The sequence below is a fragment of the Biomphalaria glabrata genome, chromosome 1 (assembly GCF_947242115.1).
Source record: "Biomphalaria glabrata chromosome 1, xgBioGlab47.1, whole genome shotgun sequence".
Taxonomy (NCBI): domain Eukaryota; kingdom Metazoa; phylum Mollusca; class Gastropoda; family Planorbidae; genus Biomphalaria; species Biomphalaria glabrata.
The window spans coordinates 28,404,179-28,428,004 of record NC_074711.1 but is presented as its reverse complement, the minus strand read 5'-3'; the positions used below and the strand labels follow the sequence as shown (position 1 = coordinate 28,428,004).

The following is a 23,826-nucleotide window of genomic DNA, read 5'->3' as shown; positions in this document are numbered from 1 at the left end:
GGACGTAATAATAATCTATTTTGAAGTAACCTCTGTATTCCATAAGGTAAGATACGATGAGTCATTTACATTGCCTAAAAGTATTGGGCTATTATTGGCGTGGAAGAAAGTGCAGTGTAACATCTCAATGGTTATGTTAAAACATTAATATTGCAATTAGTATTACTAAGTCTTTACTACGAAACATCGAGTGATGCAAAATCTCTACGTAATAGGGTAAAACATGAACTTTGTAATAAAGTAAAATGACACTTTTTTTCTAGAGAGACTTAAAAACATTGCATTAGTTTTCTAAAGAAGCATTTCTGTGGGGCATCTCTGTTACGACGATCAACTTTAAGCTCACTAAAAAGATTGCCTTTCACATATGTTTGGCCCCCAGCGGGACTGTCAGACTCTAAGAAGCTCATGCCAGGGTTTTACCAAGGTTTATAGTTAAAGAGGCGGCATCAAACAAACAAGATATCATGTCTAATGTGAGCAAGAAAGGTGAAGAGAAGCTTTGTTATGACCATTTCCTTTGTTGTGGTACAAGACAGTAGATTTCGAAGCTTTAACATATTGTAATAATTCACAAGCAAAAAAAACAACTGAGTAAAAGCTACCTACACGTCTCTGCGGAATTAAAGTGTAAACAGTTTATAAAGCACTTAAAGCACAGTAACTAATCATACATCGACAAATTTAGTTTCATTATTTCTTTTCTATAGTTCCATAATAAATCAATCTACAATACAATGGTGCGCAAATGTTTAATTAGGCCCATTGATTCGTTGCAAAGAAATGTTTTAGTGTACTGCTGTAAGCCTAGTGATGTAAGCAGTGTAAAATTTTTTTCCCTTTGACATCATGGAAAATTTACATTCATAAAACATTGTAGCCAAAATTAATTTTTCGATAATGAATCATTTTCAAAGTGACATAATGATCGACTTTGAGTTTTTCCATTGTGGCCAATAATTGAGAAATTTTTTCTCATTTATATATATATATATATATGTTGAAATTTTAAAGAAAATCATTAAAGCCGTTTTTGAGATAAAAATATATATATGTAAATATATATATATATATATATACACATATATACAAGAATAGGATTTGTGTGTGTTTACAATTAGATAATTAGCACAAACAATCAAGTTACTTACAGCCTTCACGCTCCTTACAACTGTATCCAGCTTCGTTACATAAGCTGAAGTTTAAGATAAAATTAATGTTGCCAGTTAAGATAAGATCATATTAAATAAATATTGATACTACTCAATACTAAAAAAAACTACTTATTATAATTAGTAGTGAGAAATTGAAAAAAAAATAAAAAAATAAAATTAGCAATTAACTTTCAGATTGAAGTAAATATTTTAAAACACATTTTGTAGTGTTGCATGAGATTAAGATCTAAGGGTATTAAAAGATTTTTTAAAAGCATTTGATCATTTTGTTTCAGTTTGAAAATACTTCTTTTATAATTATGTATATTTGCATATGATCATGTAAGAGGATGTTAATACGTTATACATTTAATTTATGAAGAAAAGATACTATTGAAGTAATTCATTTCTTTGTATCAAACTCTTACCAGTAGCCACATTTACTAATGTTTACAATGTAAGTTTGTGGTATTGGGGTAGAGCTTCCACTGTCTTTATAACACTCACATTCTGTAAGTTTCACACAATCACCAAATGCATTCCTGTGAGTTGAGCAAGATAAATTTGTTTTAATTTTTTTGCTGTTTGACATTTTTACATTACATTACATATATTGTACACATTAACTCTTTCTCATAATTTTGAAAAAACAACTAAAAGATACTATATTTAATTAGATAACTAACCTCCTATAACCATCTTTGCATTGGCATTTTTCAACACAAGTAATATCATCCAAAAGAGAATCACAAGTGGAGTTCTTCCTATACACAGCACAAGATTCTATGCATTCATCATACTTGCTGACACAAGCAGGAACTTCATTATCATCACATATTGGACCTGTGGTTACTGCAAGGTAAAATTGATTTATGTTACACAATTACATTGCATTAATTAAAATATAAAAACAAAATACACAGAAGCACATAACTAAAAAAATCGCAACATACATACACATGCAAATCATGAAATACTATTTTGAACTCTAATTAATTTATTAATAAATAATCTCTAATTTAATTTAATCAATGTAAGAAAGAAAATATTATTTATTTTATCATCTGTAATTTAGGAGGGGTCAAATAAGTAGAGAGATAATCAAATCATTGTTATCAAATTAGGCAGTTCTTTTTGAATGATTGTTTATTGAGTTTATAATATTAACATAAAATTATAAAAAAATAATGACTTGGATGATGTTTATGAAATTTTATGAAAGTATTTATGTCTGGCTTAATGTTTGTAAGTAGCAACCTCAAATGTCCAAGAGCACAAACTTCTAGTCAGTTTTTTTTTAATTTGTGATGAGGTTCATTATGGCAATGAACCCATGTTGTACCAAATCATAGGACTTGTAAGCAATAAACATCATCTTAACAATGACTTATAATGCAGGATATAAAATTGGAATCTGTTTTTGTAATCAGAATTCATGGTATCCTTGTTCAATCATTGGGTTAAGTTCCTCATTTGTGGATATTTCACTATATCTAGTAAGCTGCTTTTTTTTTTTTATATCTATTAATGTGTCATTGAAATCTAAGTTTATTCACAAACAAAAGGGTTCAGCACACAGTTGGTAATACCCAGATGAAGAATGTCTTAAATCATGAAGAATGTCTTAAATCTTTGGAATAGAATAGTATGTTATATTCAAATTGAACAGTAATTAGGCACAAGTTTATTATTATCAAAATTATCTAATCAAATAAAGTGACTTTTGGAAAAAAAAATTATACAATTTTCATCTTTCTTCAAACACCCTAAGGTTGTCTCACAGACCCTTGCGGGTCTGCAAACCACACTTGAGAACTATTGGGATAGATGGTGTAAAGGCCATTGAGTTCTATGGCCCACTGTTTACAAGAGTGCCAGCACAATGACCAACCACTTTTACTTATCCATAACTAATGTAAATACCCATTAGATAAGAGTGGACTAATGGGCCCCAAAAATATCCAGAAATTCCAAATCCCAGTCTTCACTGAGATTTGAATACAAAATCTCTCAGTTCAGAAGCCAAGTGGCTTACCATTAAGCAACTGTTAGTTAAGAACATTAAGTCTAATGCTTAAAATGATGCTTATTTTTTGGAGTAGTCTCCCTTGAGTTTTATAGTTTGTTATGATTCCATGCAATATGGAGGCAGCCAGGAATGCAACTTGTTAACTATTAAAGTACCCTTCGTTTTAGTTGATTACCCAAAAGTGTTTGTTGAGTCTTTGATCATCTAGCTATTAACAGCAACCATGTCCCTTTAAAAAATAAAAGACTACATAAATGTACCTGTTACACAGATGTCACAAGACTGGGAGTCAGTCAGATTATAGGAGGTAACACAGTCAGCATCACAATCACTACCACAAGTTCGGTTACGGAACTTTTGACAAGTGCTTGAACATGGTGTCCATCCTGACCAAGGACCTGGACACTGATGAGGAGCTGGAGAATGAGATAATCAAAGAGAAAAAATGTATACATAGCGGTTGTTATCTATACTTTAATAATAATAATATTATAATCTTTATTGTCTGTATGGAAATTTGTCTTACAATTGGTGCACTACACCAAACAAAAAACATTATAACTATAAGAAACCAAAGTGTACATTCACACAGACTCACTCATAATTTACATGTGACAAAGTTTATACCAGATTGTTCTTATTTAATGATTTGATTGCCAGGGGAACAAAAGAGTGTTTGTGTCTGTTTGTCTTTGCTATCAGTGTCTTGTATCTCTTTTGTGATGGTAGAATCACAAAATCCTGACACAAAGGTTGATTCTATATTTCGAGGATCTTGTTAGCTTTTTTATAGATGTTTGTCTCAAACAACTGCCCAAATGGGTTTTGTTTTTTGCCACTGATCTTACCAGCAGCATTTAGGATTCTATAAAGTTTATTTTTATTTTTAATGCTCAGATTGCCATACCAGGCAGTGATATTGAAACTTAAAATATTGCAGATATGAGCATGATAAAACATAGCCAAGGCCTTTTCGCTAACATTAAACGAGGACAGTTTTCTTAGTAGTGGTAATCTTTGCTGCCCTTTTTTGCTGATATAATCAGTATTTGCAGTAAAATTTAGTTTATTGTCTAGGATAGTACCAAGGTATTTAAAGGTTAGCACAATTTCAATAGACTCTCCAGCTACAGAAACAATATCATTTTCCTTCTTTTCCCTACGAAAATCGATTATCATTACCAGTTGAATGTGCAGTTCTGGATAGTCTAGTCTAGAAAATTTGATTTGATACTTAACTGAGAGTAACTCAATGAAACTTAATGAATAAAAAACAACAACAGCACAGACATATGATGCTGTAATTTTAGGTATCTTACTAGTAGAGCAGCCATCTGGTACACATGGGACAGAAGAATTGAAACAGTGATCAGGAACACCATCTTCATTAAATGTTACTGATGTAAAAGCATTATTGCAGTCTCCCACACATTGAACTATTGGTTCTGGGCATTTAGCACACTCTTCTTCTGCTACATCACAAACTAGTAAATATTCCTTGCAAGAGCTAAAAAAAAAAATTAAATATTTTTTGTTAGAATTTGTAAGAGTAAAAATACATTTATCTATTTAGAGAATTTCAAAATGAATTCTTCTTTTTCTGCAACATCACAAGCTAGTAAATATTCATTTCAAAATGAATTCTTTTTCTGCAACATCACAAGCTAGTAAATATTCATTTCAAAATGAATTCTTTTTCTGCAACATCACAAGCTAGTAAATATTCATTTCAAAATGAATTCTTTTTCTGCAACATCACAAGCTAGTAAATATTCATTTCAAAATGAATTCTTTTTCTGCAACATCACAAGCTAGTAAATATTCATTTCAAAATGAATTCTTTTTCTGCAACATCACAAGCTAGTAAATATTCATTTCAAAATGAATTCTTTTTCTGCTACATTAAAAACTAGTAAATATTCATTACAAGAGCTAAAAACAAATATTTGAATATTTATTGTTAGAATGTCCGAATATGTAAGAGTAAAAATACATTTATCTATTTAGAGTATTTCAAAAAGGAAATATTCTTTTTTAGCGGCCCCCGTAAGTTTTGTGTGGTCTGTCTGTCTGCCCTTTAAATTTAGGTCTCTTAAACTACAAAAGATATTGAAAATCTGACATGATGATATTTTAGACCTTTCAAATTTTTGATGCAAATGCTACTTTTATCTTTTCTAAAAGCGAAAAATTGAATTTTTAAAATCCGCTATGCAAGCATTTTTTAAAATAAAAATACACCATTTTTACAAATATTCACTGTTATTAGTAAAAAAAAAAACACGGGAGACTTTTTAGTAATGGTGATACATATTTACCATATTTTTAACACATTTATGCAAATGGTTTTAGATTTTTTGCAAATTGTATTACTAAGTGAGGTACTTTAGAATTCTGTCATACTAACTGCATACATTTACAAAATAAATCTTTACTTTTTTTTAAAGAAAAAAATCTATTTAGTATGCATTTGAGTGGAATATGGTTTATTGGGACTTGTTTCAGGCGTGCAATGGCTTCGGCGCTAATGCTTGCTGAAAAGTTAAGGACGGAACTAAAGTGTTCAGCCCAGCGAACAAGTGTATATCTTCCTTGTCTGTGAGAAGTTTGTTTCCATCAGCACTAAATATGGGGGATGAGCCATTTCGATGAGGACCATAAAAAGCTTTGAATTGAAAAACATTTTTGCATTTTTACTGTCACCATTGGACTGGATTTCTTCTGCTTTTTTTTGTTATACCATGACTCCTTCACGAGCCTCAGATTCCGCTGAACCTCTCGTTTGGCATTAGTGTAGTGTTCTCTGCTTAGGGGCAAGCTGGATTACACAGAAAGGCCTTAAAGCAATGTTGCTTGTGTGTTAAAAGCTGTTCAATTTGCACATTGTTTTCGTCAAACCAATCTTGATGCTTGCGTTTTGGCTGACCGCTACTAGCCAAAGAGTACACAAAATCCCTTAGTTTATTCCAGCTGTTTTCCACATCCTTGTAGATGTGCAGAGTTTTAATTTAACTGTCTAGTTCGTTGATGAGCTCTTGCTTGATATCTGGGTTTGTGAGCTTACCAACATCTAGGCGCTTTGCATGCTTGCATTCTTGGGGCCGTTTAGGTAGTTTGATGTAGAGAGTAAAATTCAAATCTCTATACTGCATTCATAGATTTGACTAAAGCTTTTGACAATGTCAGTCGTGACGGCCTTTGGCAAATCATGTCCAAATTCGGCTGTTCGGATCAGTTCATAACTATGGTGCGTCAATTCCTTGATGACATGCAAGCAAGAGTCCAAGACAAGGAAGACTACTCCAAGCCTTTTCCTGTCTCAAATGGAGTGAAGCAGGGCTGTGTGCTGGCTCCCACGTTTTTAAGCATAAAGTTCACCGCCATGCTGAAAGATGCCAGAAAGCATCGGAGTGGGCATACGATATCGCACCGATGCAAGTTTGTTCAATGCTCAGAGACTCAAGGCAAGGACCAGGGTAAACTAGGAATGTATCAGAGACCTACTATTCGCAGATGACTGTTCTCTAAATGCCGCAAACAAAGAAGACCTTCAAAAGAGCCTGTACCTCTTCACTAATGCCTGCAAAAATGTAAAAGAGACAGAAGTGCTGCACCAACCTCCTCCAAATAAATCTGTCACAGAACTATACATTCTCATAGATGGCCAGAAATTAGCAAACGTAAAAAAGTTTGTAAATCTGGGAAGCACCATATCAGCAAACGCCCCTCTAGATGATAAGTTGACCTCCGTGTTGCTCGTGCCAGTGCTGCTTTTGGCAGACTTCAAGACCAAGTGTGGCAACGGAGAGCACTTAGCATAGCCACAAAACAAAGTCCTCAGTGCTGTAGTCCTCCCGTCACTCCTATATGCATCAGAGTCCTGGACCCTATATTCCCACCACACCAAAAACCTAAACTCCTTCCACCTACGCTGTCTAAGGAGTATCCATAAGGTGCGTTGGTCCGACCACATACCAGACACAGAAATCTTAAAACGTCCAACATGTACAGTATAAATAAGAGAGTAAAAAGGTCCCAACTTCGATGGGCGGGACATGTAGTTCGCATGCCACACAAACGCCTTCCCAAACGACTTCTTTACGGGGAGTTGTGTGCAGGAAAGCGCTCCCAGGGAGGCCAATACAAGCGCTACAAAGATCTCTCAAGAGCTCCTTTAGGGAATGCGATATCGACAATCTCGGCTGGGAAGCACTAGCTCTCGATCGCTCCTCATGGTGTGAAGCTGTGAATCTCGGAGTCTCAAGATTTGAATCAAGAAGAGTGGCCAGGGCGAAAGAGCGCCGAACCAACAAAAAGCTGAGAGAAGAAGCAGACATATCTGCAACTGACCTAACCCACCCATGCCACGTTTGCGGCAAGCTTTTTAAAGCAGTCATCTTCGAGTCCATAGAAAATGAGAAATGTGCACATCTTTGATCACGAAGCTATAAATAAGTGAAATATAATTTAAAACAACTTTTAATAAGTATTGTTTCATATCAAACAGGTGAACATCATCAGTATCATGAGGCATACCAACACTAACTAAAGGGATTTTTTTAAAGTGAAAAAGTTATATTTGTTGAGGCTTTGAATTAAAGATTCATCCTTTACAAATCAATTAGATCAATTAGATAATCATTTAATAACATCAGTTAGGCCAGATTCACATTTCACCTTCACCTATCCCGTAGTCTCTTGGACCATTGGGGCAAAACACAAGGTCTGTCAACCGTCTTTCTACATTCCTCTCTGTCCTTTGACTGACAGGACTGCCCATTATTTCATGTTGTCTTCAAATCTCTTTCTCTTCATCTTTTTCCTGGTACTGTTCCCCGAAGGAAGGTCTTTGCAAGCCCTGATGACCTTGTGATGTGGCCATAAAGCTTGAGTTTACGGTTTTTCGACAGTGGTTAGCAGGTCATTGTGGGGTCCAATTGCTGTATAAATCCTGTTTCTAATCTCTTTATTTGTGAAGCAGTCTTTGTAAGTGATAGCTAGGATTTAATTATATCTTTGTAACTATCAGTTCGTCGAATACATAAAATTATTTTTAACAATTCAATAATAATAACATTAATAAATTTCTATATCCTGTGGTATCAAGTCATTAGTCGAACTAACAATACAACAGCACGACACTTCTTTTTGTATAAACTGAGATAGGATAGTAGTTGTTGATAGCTTGTAGTTCATAGTTTCTTATATTCTTTCTAAAAATATTGAAACTGCCTTTTTACCGCTTGAGTAGACCACTACAGGGGCCGATTTTGAGTTTGTATTTCCGCACAAACTGTCTTTGTAACCTTGTTTACTTTCAGAAAGATTTACTATTTTTAGTGCTTACTACCATCTAACAACTTCTATCTGAGCATTATTTCCACTAAAAAGCTTTTTTCTTTCAATTCCTGTAATAAAGTTTAGATTGAAAAGTTTTAAAAAGCTAGACTATATAGTTGCAGTCTTTTTAAATTACTGTCATGTATCAGTTTTAGAACCCCTGTAATATTTGGTGACTAGTAGTCACTGAACTATTCCGTGCTAACTGCACGAGATTTTTCTCCTGGTCGGGGACTGACCACGAGGTGGACACCTCAGTAGATATTAGACTCTAAGAGCGAGAGGAGTGCTATGGATATTTTTGACAGCAGAGTTATGTATTAGTATTGAAGTTATTATAATTGATTTGAGTTCAGAACTTATTTCCTTGGATATGTATAATGTGTGATGGCTGAAGTCGCCAATATCTTTTGTAATATATTATTGTGTGAATAAAATTCATGTCTGCTACAAGAGCGTTTATTAATAATTCTAAATGTTGTGGCCGGAGAGTTCAGTGTGTTAGTGTTCTCACGCACCTGCAAATCTAGTGCGTGTGAGAAAGTATTTAGTTAACAAGTCAGAGAACATTATAGTAGTACCAGAAGAGGTATCTACAACGCACAGAGACATTCGCGTCATCACGCCTATAACAAGAACCAGGCCGTGACAATTACCTTGCTTTAGTAATGAAATTAATAGTTCATAATTCCTCCTAGTATTTGATCAAATAAAAGGCATATTAGGTATGGAGAATAGGTAGCCATCTTAAATGGTAAAAAAACTATAATAGAAATATGTTTATTGTTATGCATCACAATTTTTCTACTTCCTATAAAAGTCATTTTTTTTGTAAACAAAGCTTGCTCATATATTTACCATTTTTACAGAAAGCAGCATTACAAAGAGAGTTTGTGTTTTCTGACCAACTTAAAGGCTCCACCCATTGCCATCTGTTTGGTAACCAAACCAGTTCAAAAAGCAGGTTTCACTATTTTCAGCTCAAGTATAAGAAGTACAAACTACTACAAACCTATCCCCCCCCCTTAAACTAAATAGACGTGTATGAGGTGAAATAGTTGCCATTATTATTGTATTGTTTAAATGAATGATGGCATGATACATCAATGTTATTTTTACATTGTTAAAATCCAAAAGTATTCAATGAACTCATTTTTATAAAGATGTATAGTTTGTGAACCTGGCCTACAAAACATAATCACATTTCATCCTTATTGTAAATAATTCATTGCAACTATTTCATTAGTTATTTTCTCAATAATGCCTCTCCTATTATTATTATTATTATTATTAAAATATGATATAAGTCTTTCTGATATTTATTTTAAAAGCAGAAAAATTTGCTTTCAGAAGAGAAAAAACAGCCAATACGAAAAAATATCAATATAAGATTTTCAATGGCTTTTGTTTTTAGATTTCAACATGTCAGATACATGCACAGAATGATAATATTGTACAAAAATAATAGCTGCTTCTCCTTTTTTTTTGGGGGGGGGGGGGGGGGGAATAAAAAAAAAATTCACTGTTTCAATCAATAGTTTATTGTATTATTGCATCAAGTTGTAGGTAAAAATGACAGTATTTTATAGTTTTAAAACTTTTTGTTTTCCATTTAAAAGTTAGAGACTTTTAGAATGACTTCATTAATCAGCTTAAAATATCAAATTTTTTTATTTTCTAAAGTAACACTTGAAGGATGAAGAGAGACATTGAAATAATAACTAGCTATCATAGATAGGAAAAGGGGATTTTTTTTTAAATGCGTCAGATGAAATACCCAAAACATGGTATCAGATAACTTGTACTTGTGCAAGCATTACCATAGTAATGATAATTATCATTTTTACAATGTTTTAACAAAACATCTTTGTATTTAAGTTTTTAAAGCTTAAATATTTCTTCAATTTGAAAGAGTTAAATATAGCCAATTTACATTTTACTTTTCTTTTAAAAGTTATGTAAAGTTATCAAATGTTTTTTTGACACCTTTGATAAATGTTAATGTATTTTTTTTTTATGCTGTTGTTCCAGAAATATTAACTTATTTCATGACAAAAGATCTTTTAAAGGTAAGAAAATACAAAAATATTATTTTTTTTTAATCAATTTATCTTATTATAAATATTTATTTATATAAATTATAAAGATTATTATTATTAAGTATAAGGATGATAAGGAATGGGAGATGGCAGTTGGTTAAGTGATAGACTCCTTGACTTTTAAAATGTTTGATGTTTATACTTAGAGTTTTATGGAAATACCCCAGTCCACCCAAACAGTTTTGATAGTAAAATGTATAATGTATTAATAAAACATTCTTCATTTTGCACTAGACATTAGAATTTCTTTTTTTTTACATTTTTTTAGGTTGCACTTTTAACTCAGAATTACTTTTTTAAAATGCTGATAAACACTCACCATGAGTAGCAAGAACCTGTCACCACAACACCATCTTCAATAATATCACCATTATAGCCATAGTAAACAGTTTTATTGTTCTGAGTAGAACCCAAAACATTATTTGCTGGTAAGAATTTTAATGCTGTCAGTATTTTTTCTTCAGAATTCAGAGTACAATATTCTGAAAAATATAAAAATACAATTCTTTAACATAATGATTTTACTTTCTCACAATAAAAGGATGTTCAATAAAGTATGTGTTCTTTGAAAAGCAACACAAAACAAATAAAGCATTAAAAATAAAAAAATAAAAAACTTACTAAGTTTTGGCAAGCATAGCTTCAATTCACTTATGTTAAACTGAAATCCATTTGATGGACCAGTTATGACAATTTTAATTGAAGAGGAAGCAGCTATGTTGGCATTGAAAAAGTTTCTTGAAGTAGATGATGGCTGGAATGTTTCTTCACCATTATTGTTCTGAAAAGGAAGATGTTATTCACAACCATTCTTTGCCTACACTTTTAATTGAATTTTAAAAAGACAAATTAGTTTAAATATATAAATAAAATTGGCATCAGATGAATAGAAAGTAACTAAAGTCACTCAGATGGCCAAATAAGATTTTCATAGATTTTTGAAACAGAAACATGACAATTTTACTTTCTGAAACTTCTTTACAACTAAAACCAAATTGCAAAACTAAAATTAAATAATATTTTTTTTACCTTGATGGGTTCTGAAAGAACAGCTTTTCCATCCAAAATTCGAACTTGATAAGAAGATACATCTCCATCTATTCCAACTGCCATAAGCTGACCTCCCTGATAAAGTACTGTTGATATTTCTACAGTAGAAATGCTAGGTGGAACTTTAAAACTTGCGTTTTGTCGTTCAACACTAGTAGGATTAATTACAAATTGTGTAATAGGTAATTCTGATAGATTCTTATCTGTCAAGTCAACGATGTTTTGACAAACTGAAAGTAAAGTTGGAACAAATATTTTGTGAATTTCCACCCACTTACAAAATAAAGTGTATATAAAAATTGGTCTAAATTATTATAATATTATTAACAAATTTTTGAGAGAAGAGTGACTTCATTGCCTTTTATTGTATTCTTATTGGAAATTTTTACACCCACACAGCTATGATAAACTGGTTTATAAAATGTATTTTAAACTATTGAGTATGAATGAGTATACATTCATTATGAACTTTTAAAATAAAAGGATATAATAAGTTCCTCGTTCAGACCATGTTAAGATGTTAAGATCATCTGTTTCTTTGACCAAGAGTTAACGAGCAGGGTGTCATGTGGCCAGCATAACAACCAACTGCCTTTACTTTCTCCAAGTCAGGTACCCATTAAAGTTGGGTGAACTCAGGGGTGCCCTAAAAATGACAAAATTCAGAATCCCAGTGGATTCTAGAACCCTGGAACAGCAGACCTTCCACCAGCCCAATAACTTTAACATTAAGTTATCATGGTAGACCTAAAGCACCACAGAAAAGTTGTGTTGTTGGTGCTGTAACAGTGGAGATGCATGAATTATGAAATGGTGAACTGACAATACTGAACCAACTGCAAGAAACTCCAAGAACTGACACTTGTTGTTTGTATTTCCAGTCTCAATTATCTTTTGCACATTACTGATAGGTAAAATAAATATCCTTCATCCTACCAGATTCCTTAAGTTAAGTTGATTGAACAAGTATTAAACAATAGGATAATAAAAAAACATATATTTATAAGATTTTTAAGTCTGCCAATTTGTTCCTAAAGCTTTGAAAGGAGGCAGGAGACAAAGACAAATTGTGTAATGTAAAAAAAATCATAGAAAATATAGACATTCAAGAATTAGGGATCCAAAAGCTATAAGGTAAGATTAAACCACATAAAGCAACTGGACCTGCGGTACACCAGCTAGATTATTTAAAGAACCATGCTAAGAGCTAGCAACAGCTAAACTCAGATATACTTCAAGGAACAGTCTTGGGCCTGCTACTCTTTCTGATTGATATAAATCCTCTACCAAATAGGACACGTTCAGAAACAAAAGTTTGATTATTTATAGAAAATCGCATAATTTAAACAACAATAAAAAAAACACAAGGTTCTAAAATTTAACAATAGAATTAGAAGAATTAAATCAAATACATGTCTTTCCACCAAGAAAAGAGCTAATTAAAAGAAATTTTTTACTAATAAAACAAAACCAAAAAACTAGAATGTTATATAACCTTGGTTAGGTCAGTATTAGATTATGAATCCTCTATTTAAGACCCACTCATAAAAACATAAAGAAACTAGAACATATGCAACAAAGAAAAACAATCAAATATTCACATTTGATTAGAGTAACACCCTTAGCTAAACCACTCAATTTAGAGACCTTAAGAATAGTAGACTAAATAGAAAGAAAGCAATAATATGTAAATGATTAAATCATAATTTACTTAAAAAATTATCAGACACAAAAGAGGCACATGTAATTCCATTGATTGTGACAAACTTATTCAAGTGGTCATTCTTTCCTAGTGCTATTTTTGCATACAATGGAGTGCCAAAATTTTTATTCCTTTATTGACATGCATGATTACACTGAAAAACGGATAAGCAAGTCACATAATTATCTTCTATTTCGAACTATGGCCTTTAATTAATAACAAAAAAAAGTAAACCTAATTCAGGAGTAGTTTCAGTTGTTCTAGATGTTGTACTTTCAGATGAGGATGGTCCTGTTGTAACTCCAGGTGTTGTGGTTCCAGTTGGAGCTGTACTTTCAGATGAGGATGGTCCTGTTGTAACTCCAGGTGGTGTGGTTCCAGTAGGAGCTGTACTTTCAGATGAGGATGGTCCTGTTGTAACTCCAGGTGGTGTGGTTCCAGTTGGAGCTGTACTTTCAGATGAGGATGGTCCTGTTGTAACTCCAGGTGGTGTAGTTCCTGTTGGAGCTGTACTTTCAGATGAGGAAGGTCCTGTTGTAACTCCAGGTGGTGTGGTTCCAGTTGGAGCTGTACTTTCAGATGAGGATGGTCCTGTTGTAACTCCAGGTGATGTAGTTTTTCTTGAAGTTTGTTCAGTTGTAAAAACTATTGGACTAGTTGTAGTAGGAACTATTTCAGCTGTAGTACTCAATTGTGGCTCTGTTGGAGGGCCCTGAGTTGTCTGTGTGGATTCTGTACCAGGAGGAATTTCTGTGAATATTAGAAATCACAGTGTAGCAATTTATTTTGTATCTTAATTTTCTGAACATAGGTCTATTCAATCATTTTTCAGTAGCAGTGTTAATTTAAAAACTTTTAAAAACTTTATGAAAATGTACAACCATAATTTAACTATTTAAGAATTCTTTTAAAAACTTCAGTCAAAATACAATGTACCATATGCAAATTAGGTTTATTACCTTCACAAGATTCTTGTGTAATTTTATTATCTTTGTCTGATATAACATACACTGAAGGTCTCTTATTTGCTTCTTGTACTGTCTCAAGAGTAATATCCTGTGATAAATAAGGATATATATGAATATATTGATACAAAAGCATCCACAAATTTACTTTGTTGTTGTGAAACAAAAATGTTAAATATTAAATTTATAGAACTATGATAGAAGACAAAAAATTGTTGGTTTTATTTTCAAATAAAAATAAATAATATTAAAAATCAAAGAAAAAAGACAAAAATTTGTTATAACATTTGTAAGAATATATTATCAGCATGCATTAATACATTTGAAAATACAACAGTTTCAAAACAGTTACCTTAGCAATAAATACTTTTCCTTCAAAAGATGCATCAAGTTGCATACTTGTAGGTGGTACAATCAAAATCAGTAAATATATGTTAAGGAATTTACCATCCTTATCCTCAACTTTGAAAATTGAACCACCAAAGTAGTCTGTAAAGAGACCAGTAAAGAATTGTTAAAATAATTCCCTTTATTCATTAAATTAATGTCAAAATATGATAACATAAAAAAATGTCCACAATCATAAAAGTGTTTATCTGATTAAGATAATATTAAAAGAGTAATGCAAGGGTTTTGGGATGACTTACATAAACTAGGTAGAAATTTTAAGAATAAAAAACAGCAAATTACCTATAGCAAATGATCCTGACTTTGGAAGAGATCCATTAATTTCAGGTGCTGTTGAAAAAATATTTTTGCAAATAAATACTGGCATAAAAAATATAATAATTAAAAGTAATATTTTTGTAAACAAACCAATGCAATGAACTTTAAGATTTAAAAGAGTTATATAAAAGTGATAAAATCTAAAAAGATTTGTAAGATTTTGATAAATCAAACTTACCTAGCTCTACATAGATGTATTTGAATTCAGAACCACTAAAGGACAACTAAAAAAAAAACAAAAAAAATTCAATTACAACATATAAAAAAGCAACAGTAAATAATGGTAACTTCATGCTTCAAAACTTTTTAGTAAAATAAAAAATTAAAATATATACAAAAAAAAAAAATAAAGACTATAAACACAATGATAGTCTATGAAATTAAAATCTCTAAAAATGAAACAAAACTAAAACAGATAAGAGTAATTACAAATTTGTAGAACACAAGCAAAAACATCAAAGAATAAAATACTTGCCTTATCTGTGGGAGACAACACTTTTGAACCATTTGGTGCATTAATCTTCTGAAGATTATTATCCTTATTATTAATATAGTCAATTTTTCTATTCTGATCAAATTGTATAGTAGATGTAACATATTTAGCACTACCATCAGGAGATTGAGGGTTCATTGTAAGGGAACAACCTGTTGCTGATGATGGTGTAGTTGGAGATGTTTCAGGTGATGTAGATTCAGAAGAGGATGGTCCTGTTGTAACTCCAGGCGGTGTGGTTCCAGTTTGAGCAGTACTTTCAGATGAGGATGGTCCTGTTGTAACTCCAGGTGGTGTGGTTCCAGTAGGAGCAGTACTTTCAGATGAGGATGGTCCTGTTGTAACTCCAGGTGGTGTTGTTCCAGTTGGAGCTGTACTTTCAGATGAGGATGGTCCTGTTGTAACTCCAGGTGGTTTAGTTCCTGTTGAAGCTGTACTTTCAGATGAGGATGGTCCTGTTGTAACTCCAGGTGGTGTGGTTCCAGTTGGAGCTGTACTTTCAGATGAGGATGGTCCTGTTGTAACTCCAGGTGGTGTGGTTCCAGTTGGAGCAGTACTTTCAGATGAGAATGGTCCTGTTGTAACTCCAGGTGGTGTAGTTCCTGTTGGAGCTGTACTTTCAGATGAGGATGGTCCTGTTGTAACTCCAGGTGGTGTAGTTCCTGTTGGAGCTGTACTTTCAGATGAGGATGGTCCTGTTGTAACTCCAGGTGGTTTAGTTCCTGTTGGAGCTGTAATTTCAGATGAGGATGGTCCTGTTGTAACTCCAGGTGGTTTAGTTCCTGTTGGAGCTGTACTTTCAGATGAGGATGGTCCTGTTGTAACTCCAGGTGGTTTAGTTCCTGTTGGAGCTGTACTTTCAGATGAGGATGGTCCTGTTGTAACTCCAGGTGGTGTGGTTCCAGTTGGAGCAGTACTTTCAGATGAGGATGGTCCTGTTGTAACTCCAGGTGGTGTGGTTCCAGTTGGAGCTGTACTTTCAGATGAGGATGGTCCTGTTGTAACTCCAGGTGGTGTGGTTCCAGTAGGAGCTGTACTTTCAGATGAGGATGGTCCTGTTGTAACTCCAGGTGGTGTGGTTCCAGTTAGAGCTGTACTTTCAGATGAGGATGGTCCTGTTGTAACTCCAGGTGGTATGGTTCCAGTAGGAGCTGTACTTTCAGATGAGGATGGTCCTGTTGTAACTCCAGGTGGTGTGGTTCCAGTTGGAGCTGTACTTTCAGATGAGGATGGTCCTGTTGTAACTCCAGGTGGTGTAGTTCCTGTTGGAGCTGTACTTTCAGATGAGGAAGGTCCTGTTGTAACTCCAGGTGGTGTGGTTCCAGTTGGAGCTGTACTTTCAGATGAGGATGGTCCTGTTGTAACTCCAGGTGATGTAGTTTTTCTTGAAGTTTGTTCAGTTGTAAAAACTATTGGACTAGTTGTAGTAGGAACTATTTCAGCTGTAGTACTCAATTGTGGCTCTGTTGGAGGGCCCTGAGTTGTCTGTGTGGATTCTGTACCAGGAGGAATTTCTGTGAATATTAGAAATCACAGTGTAGCAATTTATTTTGTATCTTAATTTTCTGAACATAGGTCTATTCAATCATTTTTCAGTAGCAGTGTTAATTTAAAAACTTTTAAAAACTTTATGAAAATGTACAACCATAATTTAACTATTTAAGAATTCTTTTAAAAACTTCAGTCAAAATACAATGTACCATATGCAAATTAGGTTTATTACCTTCACAAGATTCTTGTGTAATTTTATTATCTTTGTCTGATATAACATACACTGAAGGTCTCTTATTTGCTTCTTGAACTGTCTCAAGAGTAATATCCTGTGATAAATAAGGATATATATGAATATATTGATACAAAAACATCCACAAATTTACTTTGTTGTTGTGAAACAAAAATGTTAAATATTAAATTTATAGAACTATGATAGAAGACAAAAAATTGTTGGTTTTATTTTCAAATAAAAATAAATAATATTAAAAATCAAAGAAAAAAGACAAAAATTTGTTATAACATTTGTAAGAATATATTATCAGCATGCATTAATACATTTGAAAATACAACAGTTTTAAAACAGTTACCTTAGCAATAAATACTTTTCCTTCAAAAGATGCATCAAGTTGCATACTTGTAGGTGGTACAATCAAAATCAGTAAATATATGTTAAGGAATTTACCATCCTTATCCTCAACTTTGAAAATTGAACCACCAAAGTAGTCTGTAAAGAGACCAGTAAAGAATTGTTAAAATAATTCCCTTTATTCATTAAATTAATTTCAAAATATGATAACATAAAAAAATGTCCACAATCATAAAAGTGTTTATCTGATTAAGATAATATTAAAAGAGTAATGCAAGGGTTTTGGGATGACTTACATAAACTAGGTAGAAATTTTAAGAATAAAAAACAGCAAATTACCTATAGCAAATGATCCTGACTTTGGAAGAGATCCATTAATTTCAGGTGCTGTTGAAAAAATATTTTTGCAAATAAATACTGGCATAAAAAATATAGTAATTAAAAGTAATATGTTTGTAAACAAACCAATGCAATGAACTTTAAGATTTAAAAGAGTTATATAAAAGTGATAAAATCTAAAAAGATTTGTAAGATTTTGATAAATCAAACTTACCTAGCTCTACATAGATGTATTTGAATTCAGAACCACTAAAGGACAACTAAAAAAAAAACAAAAAAAATTCAATTACAACATATAAAAAAGCAACAGTAAATAATGGTAACTTCATGCTTCAAAACTTTTTAGTAAAATAAAAAATTAAAATATATACAAAAAAAAAAAAAATAAAGACTATAAACACAATGATAGTCTATGAAATTAAAATCTCTAAAAATGAAACAAAACTGAAACAGATAAGAGTAATTACAAATTTGTAGAACACAAGCAAAAACATCAAAGAATAAAATACTTGCCTTATCTGTGGGAGACAACACTTTTGAACCATTTGGTGCATTAATCTTCTGAAGATTATTATCCTTATTATTAATATAGTCAATTTTTCTATTCTGATCATATTGTGAAGTAGATGTAACATATTTAGCACTACCATCAGGAGATTGAGGTGTCATTGTAAGGGAACAACCTGTTGCTGATGATGGTGTAGTTGGAGATGTTTCAGGTGATGTAGATTCAGAAGAGGATGGTCCTGTTGTAACTCCAGGCAGTGTGGTTCCAGTTTGAGCAGTACTTTCAGATGAGGATGGTCCTGTTGTAACTCCAGGTGGTGTGGTTCCAGTAGGAGCAGTACTTTCAGATGAGGATGGTCCTGTTGTAACTCCAGGTGGTGTTGTTCCAGTTGGAGCTGTACTTTCAGATGAGGATGGTCCTGTTGTAACTCCAGGTGGTTTAGTTCCTGTTGAAGCTGTACTTTCAGATGAGGATGGTCCTGTTGTAACTCCAGGTGGTGTGGTTCCAGTTGGAGCTGTACTTTCAGATGAGGATGGTCCTGTTGTAACTCCAGGTGGTGTGGTTCCAGTTGGAGCAGTACTTTCAGATGAGAATGGTCCTGTTGTAACTCCAGGTGGTGTAGTTCCTGTTGGAGCTGTACTTTCAGATGAGGATGGTCCTGTTGTAACTCCAGGTGGTGTAGTTCCTGTTGGAGCTGTACTTTCAGATGAGGATGGTCCTGTTGTAACTCCAGGTGGTTTAGTTCCTGTTGGAGCTGTACTTTCAGATGAGGATGGTCCTGTTGTAACTCCAGGTGGTGTGGTTCCAGTTGATGCAGTACTTTCAGATGAGGATGGTCCTGTTGTAACTCCAGGTGGTTTAGTTCCTGTTGGAGCTGTACTTTCAGATGAGGATGGTCCTGTTGTAACTCCAGGTGGTTTAGTTCCTGTTGGAGCTGTACTTTCAGATGAGGATGGTCCTGTTGTAACTCCAGGTGGTGTGGTTCCAGTTGGAGCAGTACTTTCAGATGAGGATGGTCCTGTTGTAACTCCAGGTGGTGTGGTTCCAGTTGGAGCTGTACTTTCAGATGAGGATGGTCCTGTTGTAACTCCAGGTGGTGTGGTTCCAGTAGGAGCTGTACTTTCAGATGAGGATGGTCCTGTTGTAACTCCAGGTGGTGTGGTTCCAGTTAGAGCTGTACTTTCAGATGAGGATGGTCCTGTTGTAACTCCAGGTGGTGTAGTTCCAGTTTGAGCTGTACTTTCAGATGAGGATGGTCCTGTTGTAACTCCAGGTGGTGTGGTTCCAGTAGGAGCTGTACTTTCAGATGAGGATGGTCCTGTTGTAACTCCAGGTGGTGTGGTTCCAGTTGGAGCTGTACTTTCAGATGAGGATGGTCCTGTTGTAACTCCAGGTGGTGTAGTTCCTGTTGGAGCTGTACTTTCAGATGAGGAAGGTCCTGTTGTAACTCCAGGTGGTGTGGTTCCAGTTGGAGCTGTACTTTCAGATGAGGATGGTCCTGTTGTAACTCCAGGTGATGTAGTTTTTCTTGAAGTTTGTTCAGTTGTAAAAACTATTGGACTAGTTGTAGTAGGAACTATTTCAGCTGTAGTACTCAATTGTGGCTCTGTTGGAGGGCCCTGAGTTGTCTGTGTGGATTCTGTACCAGGAGGAATTTCTGTGAATATTAGAAATCACAGTGTAGCAATTTATTTTGTATCTTAATTTTCTGAACATAGGTCTATTCAATCATTTTTCAGTAGCAGTGTTAATTTAAAAACTTTTAAAAACTTTATGAAAATGTACAACCATAATTTAACTATTTAAGAATTCTTTTAAAAACTTCAGTCAAAATACAATGTACCATATGCAAATTAGGTTTATTACCTTCACAAGATTCTTGTGTAATTTTATTATCTTTGTCTGATATAACATACACTGAAGGTCTCTTATTTGCTTCTTGTACTGTCTCAAGAGTAATATCCTGTGATAAATAAGGATATATATGAATATATTGATACAAAAGCATCCACAAATTTACTTTGTTGTTGTGAAACAAAAATGTTAAATATTAAATTTATAGAACTATGATAGAAGACAAAAAATTGTTGGTTTTATTTTCAAATAAAAATAAATAATATTAAAAATCAAAGAAAAAAGACAAAAATTTGTTATAACATTTGTAAGAATATATTATCAGCATGCATTAATACATTTGAAAATACAACAGTTTCAAAACAGTTACCTTAGCAATAAATACTTTTCCTTCAAAAGATGCATCAAGTTGCATACTTGTAGGTGGTACAATCAAAATCAGTAAATATATGTTAAGGAATTTACCATCCTTATCCTCAACTTTGAAAATTGAACCACCAAAGTAGTCTGTAAAGAGACCAGTAAAGAATTGTTAAAATAATTCTCTTTATTTATTAAATTAATGTCAAAATATGATAACATAAAAAAATGTCCACAATCATAAAAGTGTTTATCTGATTAAGATAATATTAAAAGAGTAATGCAAGGGTTTTGGGATGACTTACATAAACTAGGTAGAAATTTTAAGAATAAAAAACAGCAAATTACCTATAGCAAATGATCCTGACTTTGGAAGAGATCCATTAATTTCAGGTGCTGTTGAAAAAATATTTTTGCAAATAAATACTGGCATAAAAAATATAGTAATTAAAAGTAATATTTTTGTAAACAAACCAATGCAATGAACTTTAAGATTTAAAAGAGTTATATAAAAGTGATAAAATCAAAAAGATTTGTAAGATTTTGATAAATCAAACTTACCTAGCTCTACATAGATGTATTTGAATTCAGAACCACTAAAGGACAACTAAAGAAAAAACAAAAAACATTCAATTACAACATATAAAAAAGCAACAGTAAATAATGGTAACTTCATGCTTCAAAACTTTTTAGTAAAATAAAAAATTAAAATATATACAAAAAAAAAAAATAAAGACTATAAACACAATGATAGTCTATGAAATTAAAATCTCTAAAAATGAAACAAAACTAAAACAGATAAGAGTAATTACAAATTTGTAGAACACAAGCAAAAACATCAAAGAATAAAATACTTACCTTATCTGTGGGAGACAACACTTTTGAACCATTTGGTGCATTAATCTTCTGAAGATTATTATCCTTATTATTAATATAGTCAATTTTTCTATTCTGATCATATTGTGAAGTAGATGTAACATATTTAGCACTACCATCAGGAGATTGAGGTGTCATTGTAAGGGAACAACCTGTTGCTGATGATGGTGTAGTTGGAGATGTTTCAGGTGATGTAGATTCAGAAGAGAATGGTCCTGTTGTAACTCCAGGCATTGTGGTTCCAGTTTGAGTAGTACTTTCAGATGAGGATGGTCCTGTTGTAACTCCAGGTGGTGTGGTTCCAGTAGGAGCAGTACTTTCAGATGAGGATGGTCCTGTTGTAACTCCAGGTGGTGTTGTTCCAGTTGGAGCTGTACTTTCAGATGAGGATGGTCCTGTTGTAACTCCAGGTGGTGTGGTTCCAGTTGGAGCTGTACTTTCAGATGAGGATGGTCCTGTTGTAACTCCAGGTGGTTTAGTTCCTGTTGGAGCTGTACTTTCGGATGAGGATGGTCCTGTTGTAACTCCAGGTGGTGTGGTTCCAGTTGGAGCTGTACTTTCAGATGAGGATGGTCCTGTTGTAACTCCAGGTGGTGTGGTTCCAGTTGATGCAGTACTTTCAGATGAGGATGGTCCTGTTGTAACTCCAGGTGGTTTAGTTCCTGTTGGAGCTGTACTTTCAGATGAGGATGGTTCTGTTGTAACTCCAGGTGGTTTAGTTCCTGTTGGAGCTGTACTTTCAGATGAGGATGGTCCTGTTGTAACTCCAGGTGGTGTGGTTCCAGTTGGAGCAGTACTTTCAGATGAGGATGGTCCTGTTGTAACTCCAGGTGGTGTGGTTCCAGTTGGAGCTGTACTTTCAGATGAGGATGGTCCTGTTGTAACTCCAGGTGGTGTGGTTCCAGTAGGAGCTGTACTTTCAGATGAGGATGGTCCTGTTGTAACTCCAGGTGGTGTGGTTCCAGTTGGAGCTGTACTTTCAGATGAGGATGGTCCTGTTGTAACTCCAGGTGGTGTAGTTCCAGTTTGAGCTGTACTTTCAGATGAGGATGGTCCTGTTGTAACTCCAGGTGGTGTGGTTCCAGTAGGAGCTGTACTTTCAGATGAGGATGGTCTTGTTGTAACTCCAGGTGGTGTGGTTCCAGTTGGAGCTGTACTTTCAGATGAGGATGGTCCTGTTGTAACTCCAGGTGGTGTAGTTCCTGTTGGAGCTGTACTTTCAGATGAGGAAGGTCCTGTTGTAACTCCAGGTGTTGTGGTTCCAGTTGGAGCTGTACTTTCAGATGAGGATGGTCCTGTTGTAACTCCAGGTGATGTAGTTTTTCTTGAAGTTTGTTCAGTTGTAAAAACTATTGGACTAGTTGTAGTAGGAACTATTTCAGCTGTAGTACTCAATTGTGGCTCTGTTGGAGGGCCCTGAGTTGTCTGTGTGGATTCTGTACCAGGAGGAATTTCTGTGAATATTAGAAATCACAGTGTAGCAATTTATTTTGTATCTTAATTTTCTGAACATAGGTCTATTCAATCATTTTTCAGTAGCAGTGTTAATTTAAAAACTTTTAAAAACTTTATGAAAATGTACAACCATAATTTAACTATTTAAGAATTCTTTTAAAAACTTCAGTCAAAATACAATGTACCATATGCAAATTAGGTTTATTACCTTCACAAGATTCTTGTGTAATTTTATTATCTTTGTCTGATATAACATACACTGAAGGTCTCTTATTTGCTTCTTGTACTGTCTCAAGAGTAATATCCTGTGATAAATAAGGATATATATGAATATATTGATACAAAAACATCCACAAATTTACTTTGTTGTTGTGAAACAAAAATGTTAAATATTAAATTTATAGAACTATGATAGAAGACAAAAAATTGTTGGTTTTATTTTCAAATAAAAATAAATAATATTAAAAATCAAAGAAAAAAGACAAAAATTTGTTATAACATTTGTAAGAATATATTATCAGCATGCATTAATACATTTGAAAATACAACAGTTTTAAAACAGTTACCTTAGCAATAAATACTTTTCCTTCAAAAGATGCATCAAGTTGCATACTTGTAGGTGGTACAATCAAAATCAGTAAATATATGTTAAGGAATTTACCATCTTTATCCTCAACTTTGAAAATTGAACCACCAAAGTAGTCTGTAAAGAGACCAGTAAAGAATTGTTAAAATAATTCTCTTTATTCATTAAATTAATGTCAAAATATGATAACATAAAAAAATGTCCACAATC

General features: G+C 33.4%; 1 protein-coding gene across 1 annotated transcript in view; it reads right to left on the bottom strand.

The window, feature by feature from the left end:
• The window catches only part of LOC106074993 (mucin-2), a 40,192-nt gene that overhangs the window by 3,074 nt on the left and 13,292 nt on the right, over nucleotides 1–23,826 (bottom strand). The window contains exons 13-40 of the mRNA XM_056045178.1: nucleotides 23,597–23,733; nucleotides 23,239–23,335; nucleotides 21,558–23,029; nucleotides 21,261–21,306; nucleotides 21,048–21,095; nucleotides 20,710–20,846; nucleotides 20,352–20,448; nucleotides 19,099–20,142; nucleotides 18,491–18,738; nucleotides 18,192–18,237; nucleotides 17,978–18,025; nucleotides 17,640–17,776; nucleotides 17,282–17,378; nucleotides 16,149–17,072; nucleotides 15,541–15,788; nucleotides 15,244–15,289; nucleotides 15,030–15,077; nucleotides 14,692–14,828; nucleotides 14,334–14,430; nucleotides 13,609–14,124; nucleotides 11,652–11,902; nucleotides 11,244–11,403; nucleotides 10,942–11,104; nucleotides 4,503–4,690; nucleotides 3,444–3,599; nucleotides 1,841–2,006; nucleotides 1,583–1,696; nucleotides 1,152–1,195 (exon numbers count right to left, since the gene is read on the bottom strand). Of these exons, the coding sequence (XP_055901153.1) occupies nucleotides 1,152–1,195; nucleotides 1,583–1,696; nucleotides 1,841–2,006; nucleotides 3,444–3,599; nucleotides 4,503–4,690; nucleotides 10,942–11,104; nucleotides 11,244–11,403; nucleotides 11,652–11,902; nucleotides 13,609–14,124; nucleotides 14,334–14,430; nucleotides 14,692–14,828; nucleotides 15,030–15,077; nucleotides 15,244–15,289; nucleotides 15,541–15,788; nucleotides 16,149–17,072; nucleotides 17,282–17,378; nucleotides 17,640–17,776; nucleotides 17,978–18,025; nucleotides 18,192–18,237; nucleotides 18,491–18,738; nucleotides 19,099–20,142; nucleotides 20,352–20,448; nucleotides 20,710–20,846; nucleotides 21,048–21,095; nucleotides 21,261–21,306; nucleotides 21,558–23,029; nucleotides 23,239–23,335; nucleotides 23,597–23,733 (6,912 nt within the window). The remainder of the gene's footprint in view (nucleotides 1–1,151; nucleotides 1,196–1,582; nucleotides 1,697–1,840; nucleotides 2,007–3,443; nucleotides 3,600–4,502; nucleotides 4,691–10,941; nucleotides 11,105–11,243; nucleotides 11,404–11,651; nucleotides 11,903–13,608; nucleotides 14,125–14,333; nucleotides 14,431–14,691; nucleotides 14,829–15,029; nucleotides 15,078–15,243; nucleotides 15,290–15,540; nucleotides 15,789–16,148; nucleotides 17,073–17,281; nucleotides 17,379–17,639; nucleotides 17,777–17,977; nucleotides 18,026–18,191; nucleotides 18,238–18,490; nucleotides 18,739–19,098; nucleotides 20,143–20,351; nucleotides 20,449–20,709; nucleotides 20,847–21,047; nucleotides 21,096–21,260; nucleotides 21,307–21,557; nucleotides 23,030–23,238; nucleotides 23,336–23,596; nucleotides 23,734–23,826) is intronic.